Below are 24,373 nucleotides of genomic sequence, written 5' to 3'. Positions count from 1 at the left end.
CAATTTAACTGATCCCCAAAGGTTTTTGATTAAATAGCGGAATAGAAAATATGATCCAAAAAAAGTGTATGTATATCACACGTACACAACCACACTGGGCCCCAATTACTATTGTTTGTACCCCTAAAAGGCTAGATGAGGAGTAGGGGGAGTATGGAACAGGCAGCACCCTCAAACCTTCAGAAGTATGAGATGAACCCCAACAACTTGGAAAGGTGGATCTCTCTCACACGTACCAACACAGACTATCCCCCAATTTAACTGATCCCCAAAGGTTTTTGATTAAATAGCGGAATAGAAAATATGATCCAAAAAAAGTGTATGTATATCACACGTACACAACCACACTAGGCCCCAATTACTATTGTTTGTACCCCTAAAAGGCTAGATGAGGAGTAGGGGGGGTATGGAACAGGCAGCACCCTCAAATCTTCAGAAGTATGAGATGAACCCCAAAAACTTGGAAAGGTGGATCTCTCTCACACGTACCAACACAGACTATCCCCCAATTTAACTGATCCCCAAAGGTTTTTGATTAAATAGCGGAATAGAAAATATGATCCAAAAAAAGTGTTGGTATATCACACGTACACAACCACACTAGGCCCCAATTACTATTGTTTGTACCCCTAAAAGGCTAGATGAGGAGTAGGGGGAGTATGGAACAGGCAGCACCCTCAAACCTTCAGAAGTATGAGATGAACCCCAACAACTTGGAAAGGTGGATCTCTCTCACACGTACCAACACAGACTATCCCCCAATTTAACTGATCCCCAAAGGTTTTTGATTAAATAGCGGAATAGAAAATATGATCCAAAAAAAGTGTATGTATATCACACGTACACAACCACACTGGGCCCCAATTACTATTGTTTGTACCCCTAAAAGGCTAGATGAGGAGTAGGGGGAGTATGGAACAGGCAGCACCCTCAAACCTTCAGAAGTATGAGATGAACCCCAACAACTTGGAAAGGTGGATCTCTCTCACACGTACCAACACAGACTATCCCCCAATTTAACTGATCCCCAAAGGTTTTTGATTAAATAGCGGAATAGAAAATATGATCCAAAAAAAGTGTATGTATATCACACGTACACAACCACACTAGGCCCCAATTACTATTGTTTGTACCCCTAAAAGGCTAGATGAGGAGTAGGGGGGGGTATGGAACAGGCAGCACCCTCAAACCTTCAGAAGTATGAGATGAACCCCAACAACTTGGAAAGGTGGATCTCTCTCACACGTACCAACACAGACTATCCCCCAATTTAACTGATCCCCAAAGGTTTTTGATTAAATAGCGGAATAGAAAATATGATCCAAAAAAAGTGTATGTATATCACACGTACACAACCACACTAGGCCCCAATTACTATTGTTTGTACCCCTAAAAGGCTAGATGAGGAGTAGGGGGGGTATGGAACAGGCAGCACCCTCAAATCTTCAGAAGTATGAGATGAACCCCAAAAACTTGGAAAGGTGGATCTCTCTCACACGTACCAACACAGACTATCCCCCAATTTAACTGATCCCCAAAGGTTTTTGATTAAATAGCGGAATAGAAAATATGATCCAAAAAAAGTGTTGGTATATCACACGTACACAACCACACTAGGCCCCAATTACTATTGTTTGTACCCCTAAAAGGCTAGATGAGGAGTAGGGGGAGTATGGAACAGGCAGCACCCTCAAACCTTCAGAAGTATGAGATGAACCCCAACAACTTGGAAAGGTGGATCTCTCTCACACGTACCAACACAGACTATCCCCCAATTTAACTGATCCCCAAAGGTTTTTGATTAAATAGCGGAATAGAAAATATGATCCAAAAAAAGTGTATGTATATCACACGTACACAACCACACTGGGCCCCAATTACTATTGTTTGTACCCCTAAAAGGCTAGATGAGGAGTAGGGGGAGTATGGAACAGGCAGCACCCTCAAACCTTCAGAAGTATGAGATGAACCCCAACAACTTGGAAAGGTGGATCTCTCTCACACGTACCAACACAGACTATCCCCCAATTTAACTGATCCCCAAAGGTTTTTGATTAAATAGCGGAATAGAAAATATGATCCAAAAAAAGTGTATGTATATCACACGTACACAACCACACTAGGCCCCAATTACTATTGTTTGTACCCCTAAAAGGCTAGATGAGGAGTAGGGGGGGGTATGGAACAGGCAGCACCCTCAAACCTTCAGAAGTATGAGATGAACCCCAACAACTTGGAAAGGTGGATCTCTCTCACACGTACCAACACAGACTATCCCCCAATTTAACTGATCCCCAAAGGTTTTTGATTAAATAGCGGAATAGAAAATATGATCCAAAAAAAGTGTATGTATATCACACGTACACAACCACACTAGGCCCCAATTACTATTGTTTGTACCCCTAAAAGGCTAGGAGTAGGGGGAGTATGGAACAGGCAGCACCCTCAAACCTTCAGAAGTATGAGATGAACCCCAACAACTTGGAAAGGTGGATCTCTCTCACACGTACCAACACAGACTATCCCCCAATTTAACTGATCCCCAAAGGTTTTTGATTAAATAGCGGAATAGAAAATATGATCCAAAAAAAGTGTATGTATATCACACGTACACAACCACACTAGGCCCCAATTACTATTGTTTGTACCCCTAAAAGGCTAGATGAGGAGTAGGGGGAGTATGGAACAGGCAGCACCCTCAAATCTTCAGAAGTATGAGATTGTGTTCACTGTACCCCACAAAGATTGAGTTCACTGCACCCCACAATGATTGTGTTCACTGCACCCCACAAAGATTGTGTTCACTGCACCTCACAAAGATTGTGTTCACTGTACCCCCCAAAGATTGTGTTCACTGCACCCCACAAAGATTCTGTTCACTGTACCCCACAAAGATTGTGTTCACTGCACCCTAAAAGGATGTTGTTCACTGCACCCCACAAAGATTGTGTTCACTGTACCCCCCCAAAGATTGTGTTCACTGCACCCCACAAAGATTCTGTTCACTGCACCCCACAAAGGATTTTGTTCACTGCACCCCAAAAAGATTGTGTTCACTGCACCCCAAAAAGGATTTTGATCACTGCACCCCAAAAAGGATGTTGTTCACTGCACCCCAAAAATGATTTTGTTCACTCCACCCCAAAAAGATTGTGTTCACTGCACCCCACAAAGATTGTGTTCACTGCACCCCAAAAAGATTGTGTTCACTGTACCCCCCAAAGATTGTGTTCACTGCACCCCACAAAGATTCTGTTCACTGTACCCCACAAAGATTGTGTTCACTGCACCCCAAAAAGATTGTGTTCACTGCACCCCAAAAAGGATGTTGTTCACTGCACCCCAAAAAGGATGTTGTTCACTGCACCCCAAAAAGGATGTTGTTCACTCCACCCCAAAAAGATTGTGTTCACTGCACCCCACAAAGATTGTGTTCACTGCACCCCAAAAAGATTGTGTTCACTGCACCCCAAAAATGATTTTGTTCACTGCACCCCAAAAAGGATTTTGTTCACTGCACCCCAAAAAGGATGTTGTTCACTCCACCCCAAAAAGATTGTGTTCACTGCACCCCAAAAAGATTGTGTTCACTGCACCCCACAAAGGATTTTGTTCACTGCACCCCAAAAAGATTGTGTTCACTGCACCCCAAAAAGGATGTTGTTCACTGCACCCCAAAAAGGATTTTGTTCACTGCACCCCAAAAAGATTGTGTTCACTGCACCCCACAAAGGATTTTGTTCACTGCACCCCACAAAGATTGTGTTCACTGCACACCAAAAAGGATTGTGTTCACTGCACCCCAAAAAGATTTTGTTCACTGCACCCCAAAAAGATTGTGTTCACTGCAGCCCAAAAAGATTGTGTTCACTGCAGCCCAAAAAGATTGTGTTCACTGCAGCCCAAAAAGATTGTGTTCACTGCAGCCCAAAAAGATTGTGTTCACTGCAGCTCACACACAGAAAAATGGATGTGGATCACTGACACCTGCCTATCTCCAATCCCACACCACACAGCAATATCGATTGTAGTTTGTAGAACACAGTTTCCCTAAAATTCAGCAGACTCTGTCCCTAACAGGATTGAGAAGAGATCGTAGATCAGGATTGAGTGCAGATTCACCCCACCCCCCACACAGCAATATCGATTGTAGTTTGTAGAAGACACTGACCCTATAATTCAGCAGACTCTATCCCTAAAATGCCTACAACTCGCCCTGCCTAAACACTCCGACCTGTCCCTCAATTCTATCCGGACACAAATGGTTTTTTCCTGCCTATCTTTCCCTAATCAGCAGCCAGCACATTGATGTGTGCTCTGTCCCTTAGCTAAGCAGCAGAATGACGCTGCTGCGGCGGCTGCCTCGAACTTATAAAGACTTGGTCACATGCTTCAGACGGCCAATCACAGCTACTAAGACATTTGCAGGCATGGCTGGGATGGCTTAAGGCACACCAGTTAAACGATTGTTGATTGGCTGTTGAAAGCCCGCCATGAAAAGAGCGCCAAAGCATGCAAAACCCGGAAATAAAACGACCGAACACGGATTTTTACCCGAACATACAGTAAAGTGTCCGTGTCCGTGTTCGGGTAAAAAAAATCCAATTATTCGGTACGAACACGAATAATACAGTCCGTGTTCGCTCAACACTAGTGAAAGCAAAAGTCTTCCTGTCTCGGTCTAGCACACCCCTGAGTCAGAGCCAGAGCTCTCCACTTAGCAGATAGCATTTGATTTTTTTTTTTTTTTTTTTTTGGAGGCTATAGGTCTGACTTAGTAGTGGGCACACTGGACTTCTGAAATAAAACCACTGGTTCCATACAGGGGGTAAAGGTTTCTCTCTGCAGCATGCTGGCATGGGAAAGGCTGTTCTACTCAAGATGCGGCTGTTTTAGAAAGAAAACAAACCGTAAGACATTAAACACATTTTGTTTTAATGAACCTAGAATGTATTTAGCATACTTAAATTGGTTCAAATTGGCTTTAATCTCAACTCAATATGATCCAAAGACCACCTCACAGGGACCCTCAGTGTGTATTTCCTGAAGTCTGATCCATGTAACTCCCTCCTCTCTCTCTGTTTTATGTATCACCTATCAGATTCAAACTGAATTGGCAAAAGCACCGCTGAATTTGATTTGTGGCTTTCAGAAACAACTTCCTACTGACATTTTACATAGCTCTGCATGTCCCAGCATGTCTTCCCAGCGCCCTCTGCATTATGGTTGTATGGTGGGAGGAGGGGCATTGTAAAGTACTGAAGCCAATTCCAGGAAAATTGGTTTTCAGATGCTTTTTTTTGCTTTTATTTGAATACTTTAGGGACCTTTATAAACATCTACCTTTATATTAATAACTGTTTCAGCCTTAGTTAATTTGTAATTGAAAGTGCACCTTTTTCAAGTGTGGCCAGCTCAGGCAGCATACAGTACCTTCCATGTGTCCCGAATGTCTGTGTTATGGTAAATTAGTTTTCCATTTTCATCCGCTGGGAACAGATCATTTCCAGGCTAAAATATAAGGAAAAAAATATAAAGCTATATTAGATTTATTAGACTTTGTTTTTAAACATGCAAAGGTCAGCTCCACTCTAAGACTAATATGTCAATTCTGCATAGCTGTCGTTCAATCATGAGCTTGAGTTCTGCTGCTGCCCAACTGCTTTAGCCATTGTCTTTTGGACAATCTCCCATGATGCAGAACAAACATGTAGGACCCTACATGTCTACACTTATTGGGCTGAGTGGTCGTCCTTAGTTTGGGCACTAGAAGTCTCCCAAGGCTGGATGAAGGAGTAGATAAACAGGTAAATTGTAAGGATTTGTTGGTGTGAAGTATTAGAGAGCAGGTAGAAAGAACAAGTGTTCATGATTTAGGCCCTTGTGAGAATCCAAGAGCCTCACCTTTAGAGACAGATAGGCCCGGAGCAAAAAAAAAAAAAAAATAGGCGCAGGGCCTCATGATAGGGTTGATAGGGGACACAGGAAAAGGAGGTAGGATAGGGTTAAATGGTGGGCTGTGGCTGGTGGTGCAGGAAGAGGATTGGATTAGGCCAGGTAGGGGTGGGGGCTCAGTGTGGCTGCATGGGGTGGGGCTCTTTCCGGTCAAGCAGAATCGTGAGGATCAGCAGAGGAAGAAGGAGGAATCCCCGCCCTCCCGCCCTTTGAGTTTGGGATTTCGGAATGTGTACGTGGTGGATGTCGATTCGGATTTGGAGTTGGGGTTATTGGGGTACTGTTGTTGTCTGTGGCGGTTGGGGGTCTTTGGAGGCGGTAACAGGTTTTTTGGTCAGTGCATAGGGTGACCCATCTACGGTATGGAGCCCTATAGTGTATCCCGGTTAAGAGGGGTTTAACCGGGATGTGTTAACAAAGGGTATCAGTGGAAAATGTGTTTGTTCCTGAGCTGGTGTCTCGCGGCTGGGGACCGTTGGGTTTTTGGATACTGATACCATTTTTTGAATTGGATTTTGGTGCCTCCCAAGACCAACAACCCCTGATTCTCTTATGTGTACTGGAGTATTTATGGTTTACTGTTTACAATGTTTTAAATTGGTTGTTAATAAAATGGCCTAACAGGCCACAATTTTATCCAAAGTCGTTGTCAGTATCATTTGTTTAGAAGGATTAGAAAGGGGTGGTTTATGCTAAGATCAGGAGTGGGCATCGGTCATACCCTAATCATGTGTAGTACACCCTATAATGGCTTTTTCCCTTTGGGGAATGCCGGAACTCTCTCTGCCTTTCTCTGTGTGCAAGACCAGGGTAGATGAAGAGCTAATTGCCAAAGAGAATGGGCAGAGGATAGAACTTTGTGCAACTCATCTGAAAGTTCTACTAAGGGATGCTGTGCCCTTCAAAAACCAATTAAGAGTTTCCTGCAAGACAAATTATGCTGTATTATTTAAACTCATGTTTAGTAAAGAAGCAAAAACAGAACCTGAGTGAGTCTCTTCCTTGGCAACTAAGGTCAGTAGCCTATACCTGGAAAACCTTGTGAGGAACATGGCTAAGTGAGAAAGAAACCCTAGTGATTGTAATAAGGCAGTGTGTTGGTGAAATGGGTCCTCTGTCTACATTGTGTACGGTAGCTGACCCGACCCAATAGAGACCAGGTTGGAGACAATGTCAGTTGAGACCTCGTGGATCCAGTCACCCTTTGTTCACACATATGCATTTTTTAATGTGTTTTGTAGTTTATAAAAACGCACTACAGTCCATTTAACATGGTTTCCTATGATACACATTGACATCAATGGGATTGGCAGCCGGTGCATTTTTGTAAAGGGTCGGGGACTTTTTTCCCGCGTTTTGCATGTAAATAGACTTCAATGGGGTCACAACAGAAACGCAAATGTTGCATTTGTGATGTGATTTTTTATGTTACTTTTTTTTTCCTCCTTTAAAAACTCTGTATATAGCTACTTGCTAAGAAGCAGGCCTGGGAAGCTGGCCACCACATCCTTAACATCCAATGAGTCATCAGCTGTCAGCGGGATGTAAAAAAACAAATTGTGAAAAAAAATGGCATGGGGCTTCCCCACGGATCCATACCAGGCCCTTCGGGTCTGGTATGGATTTAGAGGGGACCCCCCCAGGCCATAATGAAAAAAAAACAGTGTGGGCCCCCCCTCCAAAATCCATACCAGACCCTTATCCGAGCATGCAGCCCACCAGGTCAGGAAAGGGAGGGGACAAGCGAGCGCCCCCCCTCTCCTGAACCATACCAGGCCAAATGCCCTCAACATAGAGGGGGTGCTTTTGGGCAGTGGGGTTTTCCCCCTCTCCCCAGAAGCACCTTGTCCCTATGTTGATGGGAACAATGGGCCTTTTTCCGACAACCCTGGGCAGTGGTTGTGGGGGTCTGCGGGCAGGTGGCTTATCGGAATCTGCAAGCCCCCTTTAAGAAAGGGGGTCCTCGAATCCCTGCCCTTCCCTATGTGAATGAATATGGGGTACATTGTACCCCTACCCATTCACCAAATAAAAAAGCAGTGTAGTGTTGCAAAAACCTAAGCCTGTTTTTGACAAGTCCTTTATTAAAAATGAAGAATGCCCCCCATCACAGCTCCAATGTGTCTTCTTCCTCCAGTTTTCTCCCTCCAGTGGTTTCTTCTCCCTCCGCTGTCCTCTCCCTCTGCTGTCTTCTCCCTCTTCTCCTTCTGCTGATGTTCTCTTCCTCCGGTGCCGCTGACCCGCTAACAATAAAAAAAGATGCTTCCTCTGACACTGTCTGCCTCTATTGTGTCGGCTCCGCTGTCTGCCATTGCTAATATAGCCATGGGGTGTGGCCATCTGGTGACATCACCCAGAGAACCTGCCCCTTGGGACGTCACATGCCATCAAAGCACCCCTATGTTGAGGGCATGCGGCCTGGTCCCTTTCCTGACCCGCTGGACAGCATGCTCAAAAAAGGGTCTGGTATAGATCTATACCAGTCCCTTTTTTGAGCATGCAGCCCAAATCCATACCAGACCTGACCTATGCGTTTTTTTTTCACAATTGTTTTTTTGCCGGAAATTCTTTTGATGACTGATCGGTTGTTAAGGATGCTCCTTAGCAACTGGCTATTTACAGCATGTTTACAGAGGAAAAAAATGCAAAATGCATGAAAAATGCATGCAAAAACGCATTAAAAACAAGGTTTTAAAAATACAAAATGCCCCGCAAAATGTGCCTGAAAAACACATCAAACGCAGCCCACATGGATGTGAACCTAAGATTCAAAGGGATTCCTAAAGGCCTATGGGCTACAAATAGTAAACCAATGCATGGGATGGAAGTCTCCAATGTCCCTAGTAATGTTGTTCCTGAACTTAGACTCCCGAGCGTGTACTTGGCTTTGATGCCCCCACTAAGCTGCTCTAGATTTACACCTTTATTATGGCCTTGTGGAAGTGGGTGGAGATAGATTATTGTGAGGAAATCATAAATTAAATTGTAAAGTCTCCTACGGCTAAGGTTTGAATTTTGGCTGATTCAGAGGAAATTACTGAAATTGTAGCAGAGTATGACCAGCTTTATCTGCAGTAGTGAACCTATGCACTTCCCTCTCTCAGTAAGCTGCTACCTTAAGTAGAAGTATAGGCAAAGCTTTTAATTTCCATTTTGACTAAAGTAAGGGAGGGTTATAACCCCTGTAAGGTTTATTTTTGCCATCTTTGCCCCATTGGGGAGATTTACTTTCACTTCCTGTCCTATAGCATTAACAGGAAGTGAGAAGAAATCCCTTCAAAGGGAATATCTTGGGGACCCCCAGGTCACCGGAACTAGTGTCCCCATTGGAAGATTTCCCCTCTATAACTTTTCTTAGGACAACCCAAAACAAAACAGGACAAATACAGAGGGACACATCCAGCAATAAAAACTGACAGGTGTTCTAATCCTCCTCCACTCCACCCAATACTAAAAAAACAAGTTTTGCCTTTAGTTATTCTTTAAAGCTGAAGTTTAATCTGCTTATATTTTGCCTTTCCTGGTGCCTCTCTCCTCTCTCCATCAACATGCTATAAACATTTTTAAATAAAACCTGTTTTCCTTATATACTTTCATTTTGACCTAGTGATATCATCGCTGGGTCTCCGTGCTTTTCTATGAAATGAAGGCAGATAAAGGTTGGTGGAAGGGACTGGCAGGGTGCTGTACATAGTTTTCTGAACACATTATAGCACCCTGCCTCAGCAATCCTTTTAAGAGCCCTCAGCCCTGATGCAAGCAATGGATTGACTCTTGGGAGGAGTTATGCAAAAACCAAATACCGTAATTGGTGAGTGTTAGTCTATAGCAGTTATGGCAAACCTTAAAAACTACACTGCAGAGTGCATGAGCATCATGGGAAATGTAGTTCAAAAACATCTGGGGTGCCAAGCAGAGGCGTACCTATGGTCTCCAGCGCCCTTGGCGAGGAACTGTATCGACGCCCCCCCCCCCAGGGAGAGAGAGTTTGACAGAGAGAGATGGGGGGGGGTTACAGAGAGAGGGGGTGACAGAGAGAAGGGATGACAGAGAGAGAGAGGGGGATGAGAGAGAGGGCGGGTGACAGAGAGAGAGAGAGAGGGCGGGTGACAGAGAGAGAGAGAGAGGGCGGGTGACAGAGAGAGAGGGCAGGTGACAGAGAGAGAGAGGGCAGGTGACAGAGAGACAGAGAAAGAGAGGGCAGGTGACAGGGAGAGAGAGAGAGAGGGCAGGTGACAGAGAGAGAGGGCAGGTGACAGAGAGAGAGGGGGGGTGACAGGTAGAGAGAGAGGGGGTGACAGGGAGTTAGGGACCTTAAATGGTAAGCTCCTAGAGCCGTCAGGAACTGATGCGAATGTACAATATATATGTAAAACGCTGTGCAATTTGATGGTGCTATATAAGCATAGCTCCCGACTGTCCCTGATTTGCAACAATGTCCCTCTTTCCTCCTAATTTTGGTCTGATCTACATAGTTGTATATAAAATGCACTTTTTATCTTTCAAAAAGTGTTTCCCAGTGCTAAACCTTTCATCCAATTTATAAATTACTGCATTTCTAAATTTCAGAAGCCAGTATAAAGTAATAGTAGTGGTAAAAAATATCACTTGTGGGTTTAACTAATCATTTTTTTTTGTATCATTCTCCTTTAAGGTGGCATGGCAGGGAATGTGTCCTATGCCTATATCTTTTTGCTAATAGGTGTCCCTCGTTCCCATCTTAAAAAGTTGGGATGTATGCAAAAGTATAGTAAATTAATCGAACAAAGAATCAACAAAATTACACTATCAATTCCAATGGAGAAGGTCTAAATTCATCAGATGGAGGGTGCTTGCTTTGTGATTTTTATTCAATTCAATCAGTTGAGGTGCATTAAATGATCATATTGTTATGGGTGTAAACACCATAAGAGAAACCACTTCAGCATGTATTTCTGATGGGTTTTATGTCTGTTGTATGCTCTTTCCAGAAAGAGAGGCAACTTCCTGTAATAAAATTATTGTAAATTACAAGTGTCATGAAAAATGCAGCAACATTGTAACTTTCTGGACCTATATAAAAACTGTTCTGTATTCCCCCAGATCTAGCTGGAATGTATGTGACGTAATCCTTGCCTAGGCCACACAAGTGGAAGATGGGGCTGCATCATCCAATCACAGATCTAATTACTTGAATCTGTGAATGGAAAGACTACAAGTCCCATCTTCTACCGCAACAAATGACATCACCACAGTCATAGTTTATTGATTACTTTCCTACAGCCCCGTAACTGAAGATCTGTGTCTCCAGTCCATATGAGCCTGGAGCTGGAGGAATAGTCTGCAGGAGCCTGTGGATTGCAACCACAAACCACCGATCACGTTTGCAATGCTTTGCAGGCTCCAGCAAAAAAAAGAAAAGAAAAAAAAAAAAAAGAAATACCCTTTTTTCTTTGACAGAGGGGTGCACTTATTAATTTATTACCAGTGCTATATTCATTTAAGCTGTTTGCATGACCTTACCTTGAGCTCTATAGGGCTATGAATAATGTATAGATCAATGTAATCCAGTTGGAGATCCTTCAGGGATTTCTCTAAAGCTGGACGGACCTGATCTGGTGTTTGGAAGGTGGACCAAAGCTGCAATTTAAAGATTGATAGATAACATGTACACATAACATAATCAAATATTAAACAGCATTCCCCAGGCAACAAGTAACTTCAATGTACTGCTTTAAAAATATTTTTAATGAGACACTGTCAGTCTCTCAGAAATGTACCCAATGTTCCCTGCAAGAAAAGAGCCATTATACACACCTCTCCAGCAACCTGGCTTTCTTATTTTCTCTCCATTTCAAGGATGCAGCCCCCTGTAAGATTCTTGACAATGCCACACACTGTGGGTCCTTCCTCACTACAGGGCACGGCAATGACTTTGGGGTCAGAGAAAGGAGTCAGAGCAAGCAGAAGTGGACACAGACATCCAACGTGAACAAATTGTCAAATGCCCAAGAAAGTGGAGCAGGCGGCAGAGCTTGAATGGAGGGGAAGTAACGGTAGGGGACATGGGCTGCCACATAGATGAGTATAATACCTCTTCTCTAGCAGGAGATTACTGGTACGATTTTTTGGAAAGACTGCAAGGTCACATAGTTTTCAATTACATGTTACTATCCGCTGTTGGAGAATATAAGCTGAATGGGTTCACGTGCATAAAGAAATTAAAGAGAGACTTCCTTAGGCCCAGCATGTTATATTTTTAACATCTACCCTTTACTTGTTATAATAGTCTTGTCTCAATTCATATAATCCCCTGCTCAGTGGATCCAGGGTTGTCCTGCTGTAATATGCTGATCTGCTGTTAAGGCATCACAGCCATGTCCATTTTTGACCATCCCAGCAGGCAGGGAAAGAGTTAATCTAGTTCCTGGGTCTTGAGTTTGAAAGGCTGCTGATGGGTTCCGCCCCCTCTCCTGTGCAAGTAAAAGCAGGAGGGAGCTTTTCCTAGACAAGTCGAGCCACATGGGGGAAGACAGGCTGTCTGCTGCAATGGAATCCTATCCTCCAGCATCCACTCTCCCGAAGGAGGCCCTGCTTGGCTCTTCTTCAAGCTATCTTCGTGTCCAGTTCTCATTACTGGGAATTGTATGCAGAGAAGAGTCTGACAACACACCTGGGGCTGCTGAGCCCTATAGCCCCACAACACACAATCTGCTGCAGGAGAAAGGAAAGGCATAGCAAGATGTGGGAGAGTGCTTCTGCTCCTGAGTCCAGCAAATCTGCTACAAACCTGTGTCCGGGAGCCTTCCACATGTAGGGGAATTGCTTGGACGTGCAGTCCTCCTGAAGACACCAGCATGGACTCTACATTTGCAGGTATGCCAGGCAGCCCTCAAGCCTGAGTTAGAGATTAGGGATGTAGGGAAAGGAACTGTTGCTTGTGCAATTGGACTGTCATGTTTGCACCTGTTCTAAGTAAAGCTTTCAACATTGCCTTCTGCTTGGTCTGAAGTTATTAAAGGAGTGTAATGCAAGCAACTGGAACACATAGTCTCAGTTGGTGGATCACTAGGCACATTGGGGTATGAAGACAGCACTTAAAAAGACATCCTATTGCAGTACTACATGTCAAGAGTTGAGTAAGTGTGCACACTCACTGGGCCCCGTTCTGCTACCAGGGAAAGGTAGTGGCAAACACTGAACAGGTGGATGTGGACATAAGCTCATGGTCTCCCTCCTAAATGGAAGTTAGGGCTCATGCACTCTGTAGCTCAAAAAAAATCAGATCTTGCAGGAATTTGAGCTTTTATTTCAGCTTGAAGAAGCTTATGCTTTTTTGTGCTCTTTTGCACGTTTTTATTGAGCTTTTTTGAGTATGTGGTTTTTTTTTCACAAACCCTCCCCTCTGCACATTTTTCCTATTTTTTTTTGTATGTTTTAGAGCTGTGAAATGTGAGTTTGGTGGGGTTTTTCTTCTGCATGTAAGAGCATATGCCTGTAAACTCTGGAAAAAGCCATAGTGTGCATGGACACATTGACTAACATAGAGGGGATTTTCCAGGCAGAAAAATTTAGAGCTCAGAAAAGTTTAAAAGCCTGTAGGAGCAGCTTCTTTGAGATACAGTGTGCATGAGCCCTTACAGTGAGGGGTGTATGTTGACACCCGAACCTGAGAGTTAACTGGAGGACAATTCTACAAGTGTACACTTTGTATGTCCATCTCAGAGTGGAGACCCGCCTTAAGGTTGACTATTTCCCCACGGCAGCCACAGCCTTGTCCCAGGGCATGAATGAAAACAGCACAGAGTAAAGGTACAAGTGATTTTGGGGATATTTAATACCTGAGGGGAGATTACTGGAGTTCGTTCATGTTTGTCATCTACCGGCTCAATTAAAGGTGTGTGAAGAGAGTGACCCTGTTACAGGTTCCTACTTCCTAGTGTAGCCCAGAAGAACCCACCCAGGAGGTAGTCCTCTTACTGTATATGACCCAGACGTTGCTCCCAATGAGTTAATGGGGAATATGGAGGTAGGTCCATCATTTACTAAGTACACCTTACCCAATTAGCATAATAACAAGGTAAGTAGCATTTTTAGAAGAAGAAATCAGCATAGTGAGCTTCCGTACTTCCTCAGCACATGTTTGAGCTCTTTCACAAGTAGCTGCAAAAACCTTTAGGTAGAGTTCCTCTGGAAGCAATTTTGTAAGTTGGATATACCTTTGAGGTGTAGAAGACATCCTCCCTCTTCACCGTTCCATCTGCAATCTTCTCTCTGATGGCTCGTCCCACCTCCACCTCATTGCCATATATCAAAGCGCAGTCTATGTGCCGATAGCCGACTTCCAGGGCCACTTTCACTCCTTCTTCAGCCAGACTCTTGGATACCTAACAACAACAGAATGACAGTGATACTTTACAGGGAAAGTATGGTTCTGATCCACTTTACTTTGTATTATTTGTAAAGTTGACAATCTTTTTGTTACATTATTAAAATATACATTTTACAAATATTCTTTTACTGTAGAGTGCATCTGTAACACTCAGTTTACAAAACATGCTGGTCCTTCTAATCATCCATCCCAGCACAGTAAGCTGCTTTCCAGTTTGTGTAAACCCACTTATTATCGTCATGTCTTTGCAAGACCTGATGGGGTTTTTTTAAACAAATGTAGCACTGCCCCCTTTAACTATGCACAAGACGTTGGAGGACATCTATCTCTTGATACAGCCAGGCTGTTGAGCCACCTTGCCACTTAGGTGGATTTAGGGATAAGTCTCTTTACAGATGACTTGATGAACTAAAGTTATCTTCAGGACACTCTCCTAGTATCCTCTTTCTTGATCACTGACACCCGTCCACTGACTATCCTACTTCGGGGTGGCCCCCTTCAGGACAGGCCCTTGACACGATCCCCTGTACTCATGATACTGTTTTTCTAGTGTCTCCCCCTCAGTCAGCTTTCCTGGACCTCTGGGTTAAGCTCCATTCCTCTGACCCTCAGGACGACCTCCTGATGCCACATGCCACTGCTACAGAGGAGGAGACAGCCTATACTTTCCCTCAAGGACTCTGCTCACCAGCCAAAGACACCAGCACATGCGCTCCTGGCTTTTATACAGTATCCCAGAATGCACCGAGACAGCCTGTCTCTGCCAATCACCAGGACTGTTTTAAAGCCTATGTATCCAATGGTCAGGTTTCCTCCCACTGTCCAACATGCCTCCCTATTGGACCAGTGTGAAACACTCTCTATACTTAATGAATCACATACTGAGCACACTGAGCAGACCTCACTAACAGATCCTGCTCTTTGGTAGGCAGAAAGCAATATAGATTTCCCTGCTGCTCCTCTTATAGGCAGACAAAGCCAAAAACTATACTCTCTCACTAGCACCTATCTAGGAGGGTGCTACACAAACATATACAGCTTTATTTTTATTGTCATTCATCCTCATTTCCGGGGGACAGTCCTTTTAGTGAGTGGTCTATTCCCAGGAAATGGGCGTCACCAGACTTGGCCCTGAGAACCACCGCATAGTGTAAAGCTTGTAGTGTGCAAGCTCCAAAAGCCACACTGCTAAAGCAGGCTCCCAGGGATAATGCTCCAAACTGTGAGTAACTGTCGACCTCTGAACAACTGTGTACTTGATCCTGAGTGACCCCTGAATTCTGTGCATTACTTGATCCTGGCCCCTGAACTCTGTGCATCACTTAATCCTGACCCCTGAACTCTGTGTATCACTTAATCCTGACCCCTGAACTCTGTGTCTTACTTGATCCAGATCCCTGAACTGTGTGTGTTACTTAAAGTGGAACTTTAGGCTAGGAATAAAAATGTGCAGACAGGCAGGATTTTTAGTTAGTAGTCAGAGTTAGAGGTCAGTGGCCCCACCCTCCCGACGGGGTCAGTGTGTGAAGGGAGCAGTAGGAGGTGCACACCCGCACCATACTGTCTAGGTCAGGACAGACAAAGGCTCGAGCCTTTAAGGATGTAGCAGCTGGGAGCTTCAGGACAAGAAGGCAAGCTGACAAAGGTACAGCGTTTTGTGCATGAGCACTGGGACTGTGTGTTAGATGGTCTGGAGCACCTAGGCGTGAGGCCTGAGCGGTGGAGCAGCAAAGAGAGCCACAAGGCTGAATATTGCTTGTTTGTCATATTGATGGTGAGAGCCCCCTGCATGGGAAGTCATTCATTTCTGAACTTTTCTTTTATTTAAATAAAAGCCCTGAAAGAAACGCCTGGCGTGGAGTAAATTCACTGTTTGGCACTACCAATGAGTACCATATTTCCCAACTTGTCACACGATTCGTGATTCTTTTTCATGCTGCTCTGGCTGGTGGGAAGAGTCAGCACATAACCACAGTCAAAATGATTGACATTTAGCAGACATTACTACTTTCTTAGGTAATACACACAATTATATCTAAATGTGCACAGTAGAAGAAAGTAAACTATGCTGTGAGTTACATGTGTCTGCAGTCGTGATTCCACTGCATGGCATAAGACACTAATCCGGGCTCTCCTTCCATTCTCCTTATTATATAATGGGATAATAATGTACATATTTTTACCTAATAAAACAAGGCCTCTTTCATGTGGGCGGCTAGGGGGCAGTTAAAGACAGGTGGTTGAGCCTCTGACTGCCGAGGCTAATTCTGCAGTTCAAGATTTGTAGTCCCAGCTAATTTTTGTGAAGATTTGCTCAGGGCTATTTTTTTTACATCATAATGCACTTTGAACTATGAACTATGGCTAGCAGGCTTAGAGAGGCAAAAATAAAACTTTTGAATGAGCTAGCCCCCTCATTATAAAAGGGGGGGCATACACATACTAGGGCCAATTTATACAGGAGCCAATCAAACTTCCAGCATGTGTTTGGAGTGTGGGAGAAAACCAGAGTACCCGGAAAAACTCACCCAGGTACAGGGACAACATGCAAATTTCAGGATAGTAGTGCCATGGTTGGGATTCAAAGTGACAATGCTAGTGTTGCTAGGCGGGAGTGCTAACCACTTAGCCACTGTGTGTTATGGTGGATTGGAAGCCATCAGTCATTTTTAGTTACTGTCCCATGTAGATGGGAAGGCCTGGAAAAAAAAAAAAGTTGGGGGAAGAAAAACTTTTTTTTAATATTTTTTTTCAAAGCTGTATTTTGGTGTTTTTTTTCCCGGAGAATTTAAAAAAAAGAGACTTGTGAAATATGTTCTTTTACAATGCTATATATTATCTATGACATGTTATTCAAACTATATAACATGAAGACCTCAATAAAAGATTTCTGAGGTTTTATGTAAAGTCTTAAATTATTGAAAGCTCTCTTAGCTGAAGACAAGCAAATCCTGGAATACAATTCAAGTAACACTGTACTTCTCTATGCAGTTCACAGCATACTGTTTACCTATACTCTGGTCAGTAAATAGTTTTTCTCTTGTCCTCCTCTCAGTAAAATAGTGAGACCAACATCTAGAGTTTGGAAACATTTCCACAGTACAATTTCTGCTAAGAGCAAGGCTGCCAATTGCAAATATTGTGAGAAGAAATATTATTTTCCAAATGCTACAAGGTTGACAAAACACATGCCAGAGGTGCCCTAAAGACATTAACCACTTAACAATTGCTTCATAGCAGATATACTGCTACAGGGTGGCATTTTTTGCAGATTCACGTATTAATGTGTGATTCTACACTTCCTGGTAGGGGGCATGCCACTTATGCTGTGATTTGTCATAGCAGAAGCCGATCAGCAGGTGCCGACCAATGGATGCCTGCTGGCACCTGCCTATCGTTGGGAACAGAGGCTGGATGGAGCTCTGCCTATGTAAACAAGGCAGAGCTCCACCCTGACGGAGGGAAATTATGGATTTTTTCCCCTGCAAAGCACAACATACAGTACACAAAAACACTGGTTACTCACACATTTAACCCTTTGATCGCTCTAGATGTTTAAACCCTTCACAGGCAGTGTCATTAGTACAGTGATAGTACATATTTTTAGCACTGATCACTATGTTAATGCCATTGGTTCCCACAAAGTGTTAAAAGTGTCAGTTAGTATTCAATTGCTGCAATATCGCAGTCCCGCTATAAGTCACCAATCGCTGCCATTACTAGTATATAAAAAGAAAAATATACCAGTATGTATCTCATTGTTCTTAGATGCTATACCTTTTGCGCAAACCAATCAAGATATGCCTAATGGGATTTTTTTTTTTAACAAAAATATGTAGCAGAATACATATTGGCCTACATTTATGAAGAAATTTGATTTTTTAAATAATTTTTATTGGATATGTAAAGTAAAAAATATATATATTTTTTTTCAAATTTGTCAGTAATTGTTGTGTGTATAGCACAAAAGAAAAAGCACAGTGGTGCTCCAAATACCACCAAAAGAAAGCTCTATTTGTGGGGAAAAAATGCCATGAACTTTATTTGGGTACAAAGTTGCATGGCTGGGCAATTGTCAGTTAAAGTAACGCAGTGCAAAAAATGGGCTGGGTATGAACGGGGGTAAATCTTACGGAGGTCAAGTGGTTAAAAACATTTTATGGAGGGAAATGATGAGGACCAGAATAAAAGTGCAAGGAGAATCCCCCCTATAGAGTTCTCATTCCAGAAGCAGCTTCTTCTGGCTGCTTCTGGATCATCACAGGAAGTGTTTCTTCTACAGCAGCATCTTCAAGGAAGGAAGCATTACAAACCACGGCCTCCCCCAAAAAAAAACACAAAATCCTTAATTTAGCCCTTGTTCACACTGAGGGAGGGTTTGAAATCATGCAAATTCAGCTGAACTCTCACAACTATTCCTTTTTTTTTTTTAAGAGGATGTGCGGGAGTGACGTCAGCACCGCTCCGGCCAATCACAGTGCCGGAGCCTGCGAACTCAGGGGAAGATGTCGGCCATGTCAGCGGTGTGCGGGTGCCACTGCGAGGGCTTCGTTTTAAAATAAGTATTTCATAATGAGCTAGCATGCGATGCATACTAGCTCATTATGCCTTTGTCTTACAGGGTTTGTTTTTTTGTTTTTTGTTTTTAAATAGGTTTACAACCTCTAACAGCCGGTTCACACTATAGCGATCCGACTTAGGGGGCGACCTGTGAAGTCGCGTGCAGCGCGACTTCGGTGCGACTTGCACGGACTTCATAAAATGAATGTCTATGCAAGTCGCTCCAGGTCGCCCCGAAGTAGTACAGGAACCTTTTTCTTAGTCGGAGCGACTTGTGTCGCTCCTATTAGAACCATTCCTGTATTACACAATGGACCGCGATGGCTGACAAGTCGCCTGACAAGTCGTATTGGTGTGAACGGGCTCTTAAAGGCCTCTTTCACACGGAGCGGCCCGTATTTCAATCCGCTCCGGCACTTTTTTTTTTTTTTTTTTACGGACACAAAAGTGTCATCCGGTCCGTATGTCCGCATATCATCCCATCCGTTTGCGGATGATATACAGACATAATGTATGTCGATGACACCGCTGACATCCGATTTTGGACGCAAATCGGATATCAGGGGATGGTCATCCGCTGACATCTGCAATCCCATTGACATGCATTATGTCCGTATATCACCCGCAAACAGATGGGGTGATATACGGACATACGGAACGCCCATGTGAAAGAGGCCTAAAGGATTTATATTCAAGCGGGGGAATTTTGTGATTTTTCATTTATTTGAGAAGAATATTTTTTATTTTATATTGATAAGGCTTTCATTTTTTTTCACTGCAAGTGTTTCCTCTTTAAAAATTGGCTTTTGATTCAGGAGTGGTATTTTGTGTTTTCAATTTTTTTTTTTTTTAATGTAGGGCTTCAAAGCAGTATTAAACCCAAAGCAAACATTTATTACATTGCAGCTTACCAATTTTGATGTTATTGCTGCATTAGTTTCCTTTATTTTAGGCTTTCTTTCTTCTATTGACATCTGGTGATCCAGCCAACAAGTCTGTTTTTTAAAAGCACAAGCTCTCCAGCTCTCCAGCTACAGCAGAATGTATCAGTTTACATGGATGAGAAAAAACACTTAAGGGAAAAAAACTTTTCTGTAACTGCTTATAACGTGTGTGCAGGAGTTTGGCTTAAATTCTAATTCTAAATCTGCTAATATGTTTAACACTAGCCCCCCTCCCCGACTGACAATGCTGCTGTCTGCTGTGCCTCCTGTGCTCCTTCCAACAGAATTGTGTTAAAGTAATCCAGGGGGTATGTTATTGGCCAGATCACCAGGTAAAAACAGAGAGAAGAAAATGCAGCCACCACATATAATGATTGGTAAGCTACAATATAATGCATTTTTGGTTTAATACCGCTTTTAAGGACATCCACCAAGCATGGTACTTAACCCTTTTACTGCCACCAACATGTAGCACCCTCCTAGGTAGGTGCTAGGAAAAGTATATTGTGGCCCTGTCTGCTTATCAGGGGGTCCTGATCATTCAGCTAGGCTGTCATGTGTTTCCAGGTGTGTCTGTTGAGTCTGAGGAGTCTCCCCACTGTGTCCAATGAAGGCTCTTATTGGACAGTGGAGGAAACCTAGCCAATAGCACACCAGGGCTGGTATCTACCCTAGAGGGCGGAGTCTGCTGCAATGCACCCTGTAATGGGGTATAAGTCTGAGGGGAGCACATGACAGAGCATCTTTGGCGGGAAGCAGAGTCCCGGGAGCAGGCTGACGGCTGTCACTCCTCTTGTCAGAAGAAGCAAGTGCATCCTGGGCGGTCGGCCTAGAGGGCCAGAGGTTGAGCTGGGCTGCAGGAAGGGATCCAGAGTGCTGTGGACAGAGTGGAGCTGCTGGGCAGAGGTTTCCAGGAAAAACAGTGTTGTGAGTACTTGAAACTGCCCAGGGGTCTGCCTAGGATAGGGGACCACTCCAGAAGATTAAAGGGATCTGGGAGCCAGCTAACCAGTAGAGAGGTTTAGAGAAAGGGGGTGTCTGTGTCTAAACCCTGAAGAGAAGTGAGAGAAAAGGGGGTGCTGGTGTGGGCCCTGAAGTTTTCAGCAGTGCAGCAGTGTATACAAATAGCTACCTCAGCAAGGAGTGCTTAGGGGAGCTTAAAGAGAACTTCTTTATTCAAAAAAGCAGTCACAAGTCAGTTCAGCGTTAACAGGCATCAGGCCAGTGTGCCTGCTGCAGTGCCCTACAATATAAATTTAGAGGCACACAGTGGGAAGGGAGAGAAAAGGAAAGAGCAGAACAGTTTTCCACCAATCAACAGAAGCAGATGTTCCGTTCTGAGTTTCGTTTCAAAGAAATCCTTGGAAACAACCTCTACAATTTATATTCCAGCAGTGATGGTTGAAAAGAAGAGGGGGGGCGTGGTCGGAAGAGGACCGGAACGGACGTGTTGTGGAGAGGCTCCTTTTTGGCAGATTTAATCCGGCCTAATCCTCCTCTCTGATCACCCCGGGAACGACATTAATAGCACAATCCTCCACACCGGAGCACAAGGAGCCCACCAGTAGGTCTATTTTGGCTCCGGGAGGGTCTTTTGAGGTTGCGGCCTAGTCGGGCCCTAAAGCCGCGGACTCGCCTAAAAGCGGCGCCCGCGGCCGCGATACGGACTCCGAGTAAGGCCGCATCTGAGGAGGGCTGCAAACGCCTCGGGGGGGCCCATCAGTGCTCCAGGTACTGCCACTGGACTTTTTTGAGGGGTGATACGCCGGATTGAAGGCCCGGTTTTTCGGCGGCCTAGTTGGGCTCCTGAGCCGCGGCCTTTCTTGGAGTAGGCCGCGACTTCCGGGTTTTGGTGGGGCTGCATTGTACAGAGGCCATCCTTCCTCCTAGGGGTGCCCCACTTGCCTACCCATCCCCACCAGCTTCTCACAGTAAGGCCCCAACAAAATTGCAACCCCCACAACATAGCAGTCCGCCATCTTGGCTGCAGAAGGGGACAGAGACACTGGATCACCCACCCACCTGACACAGTAGCACTTAAAATAACTTTAAGAAAAAAAAAAAAAAAAGGTCTGTGCGCAGCGGAGATGGCGTACTAAAAAGAGAGTGCCGGTCACAGGACAACTCCCCATCCTCCATGCAGCCACATTTCTAATGTAAGACAGCATACAATGGGCAGGATACTTAAGGCAGGATCCCAGGGGAAAATACAACGCTCTGGAAAAGTTGTTAGCAGCAAGGGAATCGCCGATATTTTCAAAACCCAGGCTCCTGTGAGGAGGAACAAAGCAGGTTCCAACATGGCGAGACGAACAACACAGGAGGAAGAAGAAGAATATGATGCAGATTCAATCACCGCATCGGAGGATACGGTAGGTGATTCTCCACATTATGACAGACAACTCACATTTAAAGACATGACTGTGTTTGCCGCAGACATAACTGCAGACATAAAAAATTCATTTGCCGCAGCTATAACTGACCTGAAGGCAGACATACTGAGGATCACTGAACAAATTGCGGTGGGGGAGAGAGCAGGAAAAGGCAGAGATAAGGCTATTAAACGACTGGAGACTGTAGCCACCTCACACTCTGAACATCTTATTGCCATGAATCGTCAACTAGAGGATTTGGACAATCGGGGACGACGTAATAACATCAGGATTAGGGGGATACCTGAAACGGTCAGCGGTGAGAATATCAGACCAGTGTTGACCTCCATTTTTAATAATCTTCTGGAGAGACCCCCAGAGTCCCCGATTGAGTTCGACAGAGCCCACCGTGCGCTCAGACCCAAAGCTCCAGATCCCAACCCTCCGAGAGACATTATATGCTGCCTCTCAAACCACCCAGTTAAAGTGGAGTTCCACCCTATTTTTATACTTACCTCCATCTTCTCGCTCCGGGTCACCTGAAAAAGAAATGGATAATCGCATATTTTTTTTTTTTTTACTTACCTCGTAGCGAAGAAAATATACTTACCATACTTCCTTCTTCCTCCTTCCTCGGCCGCGGCCCGTCGTCACTTCCTGGCTCTGCAATGATTCCTGGGAGCTGGACGTCATAGCTCCCAGGAATCATTGCGCCTGCACCGGCCCCGACGTCAGTTCCGGGTCGCGCGCGTCATCCCCTTCTAAACAGCTTCTGGGCATGCCCAGAAGCTGTGGAGGGATGACGCGCGCGACCCGGAACTGACGTCGGGGCCGGCGCAGAGCATCGTGGGACCACAGAAGGCGGAAGAAGACGCCGAAGAGGACGCGCTGGCTTCAAGCTGCCCACATCTGAGATGGCAGCGCTGGACAAGACGTTTGCAAGGTAAGTATTTCGTCTTGCAGGTAAGTGCAACCCGGGACAGATCAGAGGCTAGCCATTGTGGAATGCACTAGCCCTGACTGTCCCGGGGGTATTAAAAAAAAAAAAAACAAATCCAGGGTGGAACTCCGCTTTAAAGAAGAAATCCTCTATAAGGCAAGGCAAAATGAACAGATCTTGTTCAATGAAACACCTATTCAATTGTACCAAGACCTCTCCCCCATCACACTGAAAAATAGAAGGGCTGTAAGACCTGTGTTGGAAGCATTAAAGGAGAGAAATATCACCTACAGGTGGAAATTCCCCTTTGCGGTCCAGGCATCATATCAAGGGAAACAATTTTTTCTTCGCACACCAGACGATCTCCCCACATTCTGCGCTAACCTAAATTTGGAGCCAATCTCATTGCCAGAATGGTATGCAGAATTTATGTTGCCTACATCCATGAGTGACACCCACGAAGCCTCATGTTCAACATCAATGAGGTCACCTGCAACTAAAAATGGAGGAAAGAAATTTAAAGGTAGAGATCCTCACAACGTCTTCTCCTCACCTCCTAAAACCCCCAGATCCAAAGATCACACTTGATCCCGCTCACTCAAGTTGAAAAGGACTGCAAGTCTCTTCCCTTTTTCTTTTTATTTGGTTTTTTGGTTCTGCTCAATTGCTTTCAAGTTTCTTTAATAGGTTGATGTTTGAACATTTGTCCAGTGGATGGTGCTAGACTCACAGAGATAACGGGTAGATGTACTGTTCTCCTATGTCCACAGGAAGTTGTCAACATACAGGTTACCACTTCTTGAAGGTGGAAATAAACACAGAATCAAGAGTCTCACCAGTTCAATAATGCCTAGTTTCCACCTTACCTATGAATAATGGGAATACTCACATGCAAGCCCTGATTGACTGACTATTGTGGATGGTTCCTACGCACAGGGATTTGCCTTTATGAGGAATTTACTATAATGTCTTACAAGATATTACCACTTCTCATTAATGGAATTCTCTTCATCTTACGGCCTGCAATACTCTAGTTCGCCACAAGATGCCGACACTATGTAGTTGATATCAATCTCAGGAGTCTCAGTTATACTGAGTCTTTAGAATGACATGCCTACCCATGTTCTTTCGCAATGACAGATCTCATGTTGTCGATACTTGACTTAATTAACCTCGCCCCATAACGGGTTTGTTTTCCCTTTCTTTTTTGTTTTTTTATCTCCCTACCTCC

At 44.3% G+C, this 24,373-nt stretch overlaps 1 protein-coding gene across 1 annotated transcript in view; it reads right to left on the bottom strand.

Moving 5' to 3' along the window:
• The window catches only part of LOC309553533 (aldo-keto reductase family 1 member C3-like), a 68,959-nt gene that overhangs the window by 23,440 nt on the left and 21,146 nt on the right, over window positions 1–24,373 (bottom strand). Inside the window, exons 2-4 of the mRNA XM_082254780.1 lie at window positions 14,154–14,321; window positions 11,458–11,574; window positions 5,434–5,511 (exon numbers count right to left, since the gene is read on the bottom strand). Of these exons, the coding sequence (XP_082110906.1) occupies window positions 5,434–5,511; window positions 11,458–11,574; window positions 14,154–14,321 (363 nt within the window). The remainder of the gene's footprint in view (window positions 1–5,433; window positions 5,512–11,457; window positions 11,575–14,153; window positions 14,322–24,373) is intronic.

This window comes from Pelophylax lessonae (genome assembly GCF_965119305.1).
Source record: "Pelophylax lessonae genome assembly, chromosome: 4".
Taxonomy (NCBI): domain Eukaryota; kingdom Metazoa; phylum Chordata; class Amphibia; order Anura; family Ranidae; genus Pelophylax; species Pelophylax lessonae.
This window is presented reverse-complemented; position numbering and strand designations above follow the sequence as displayed.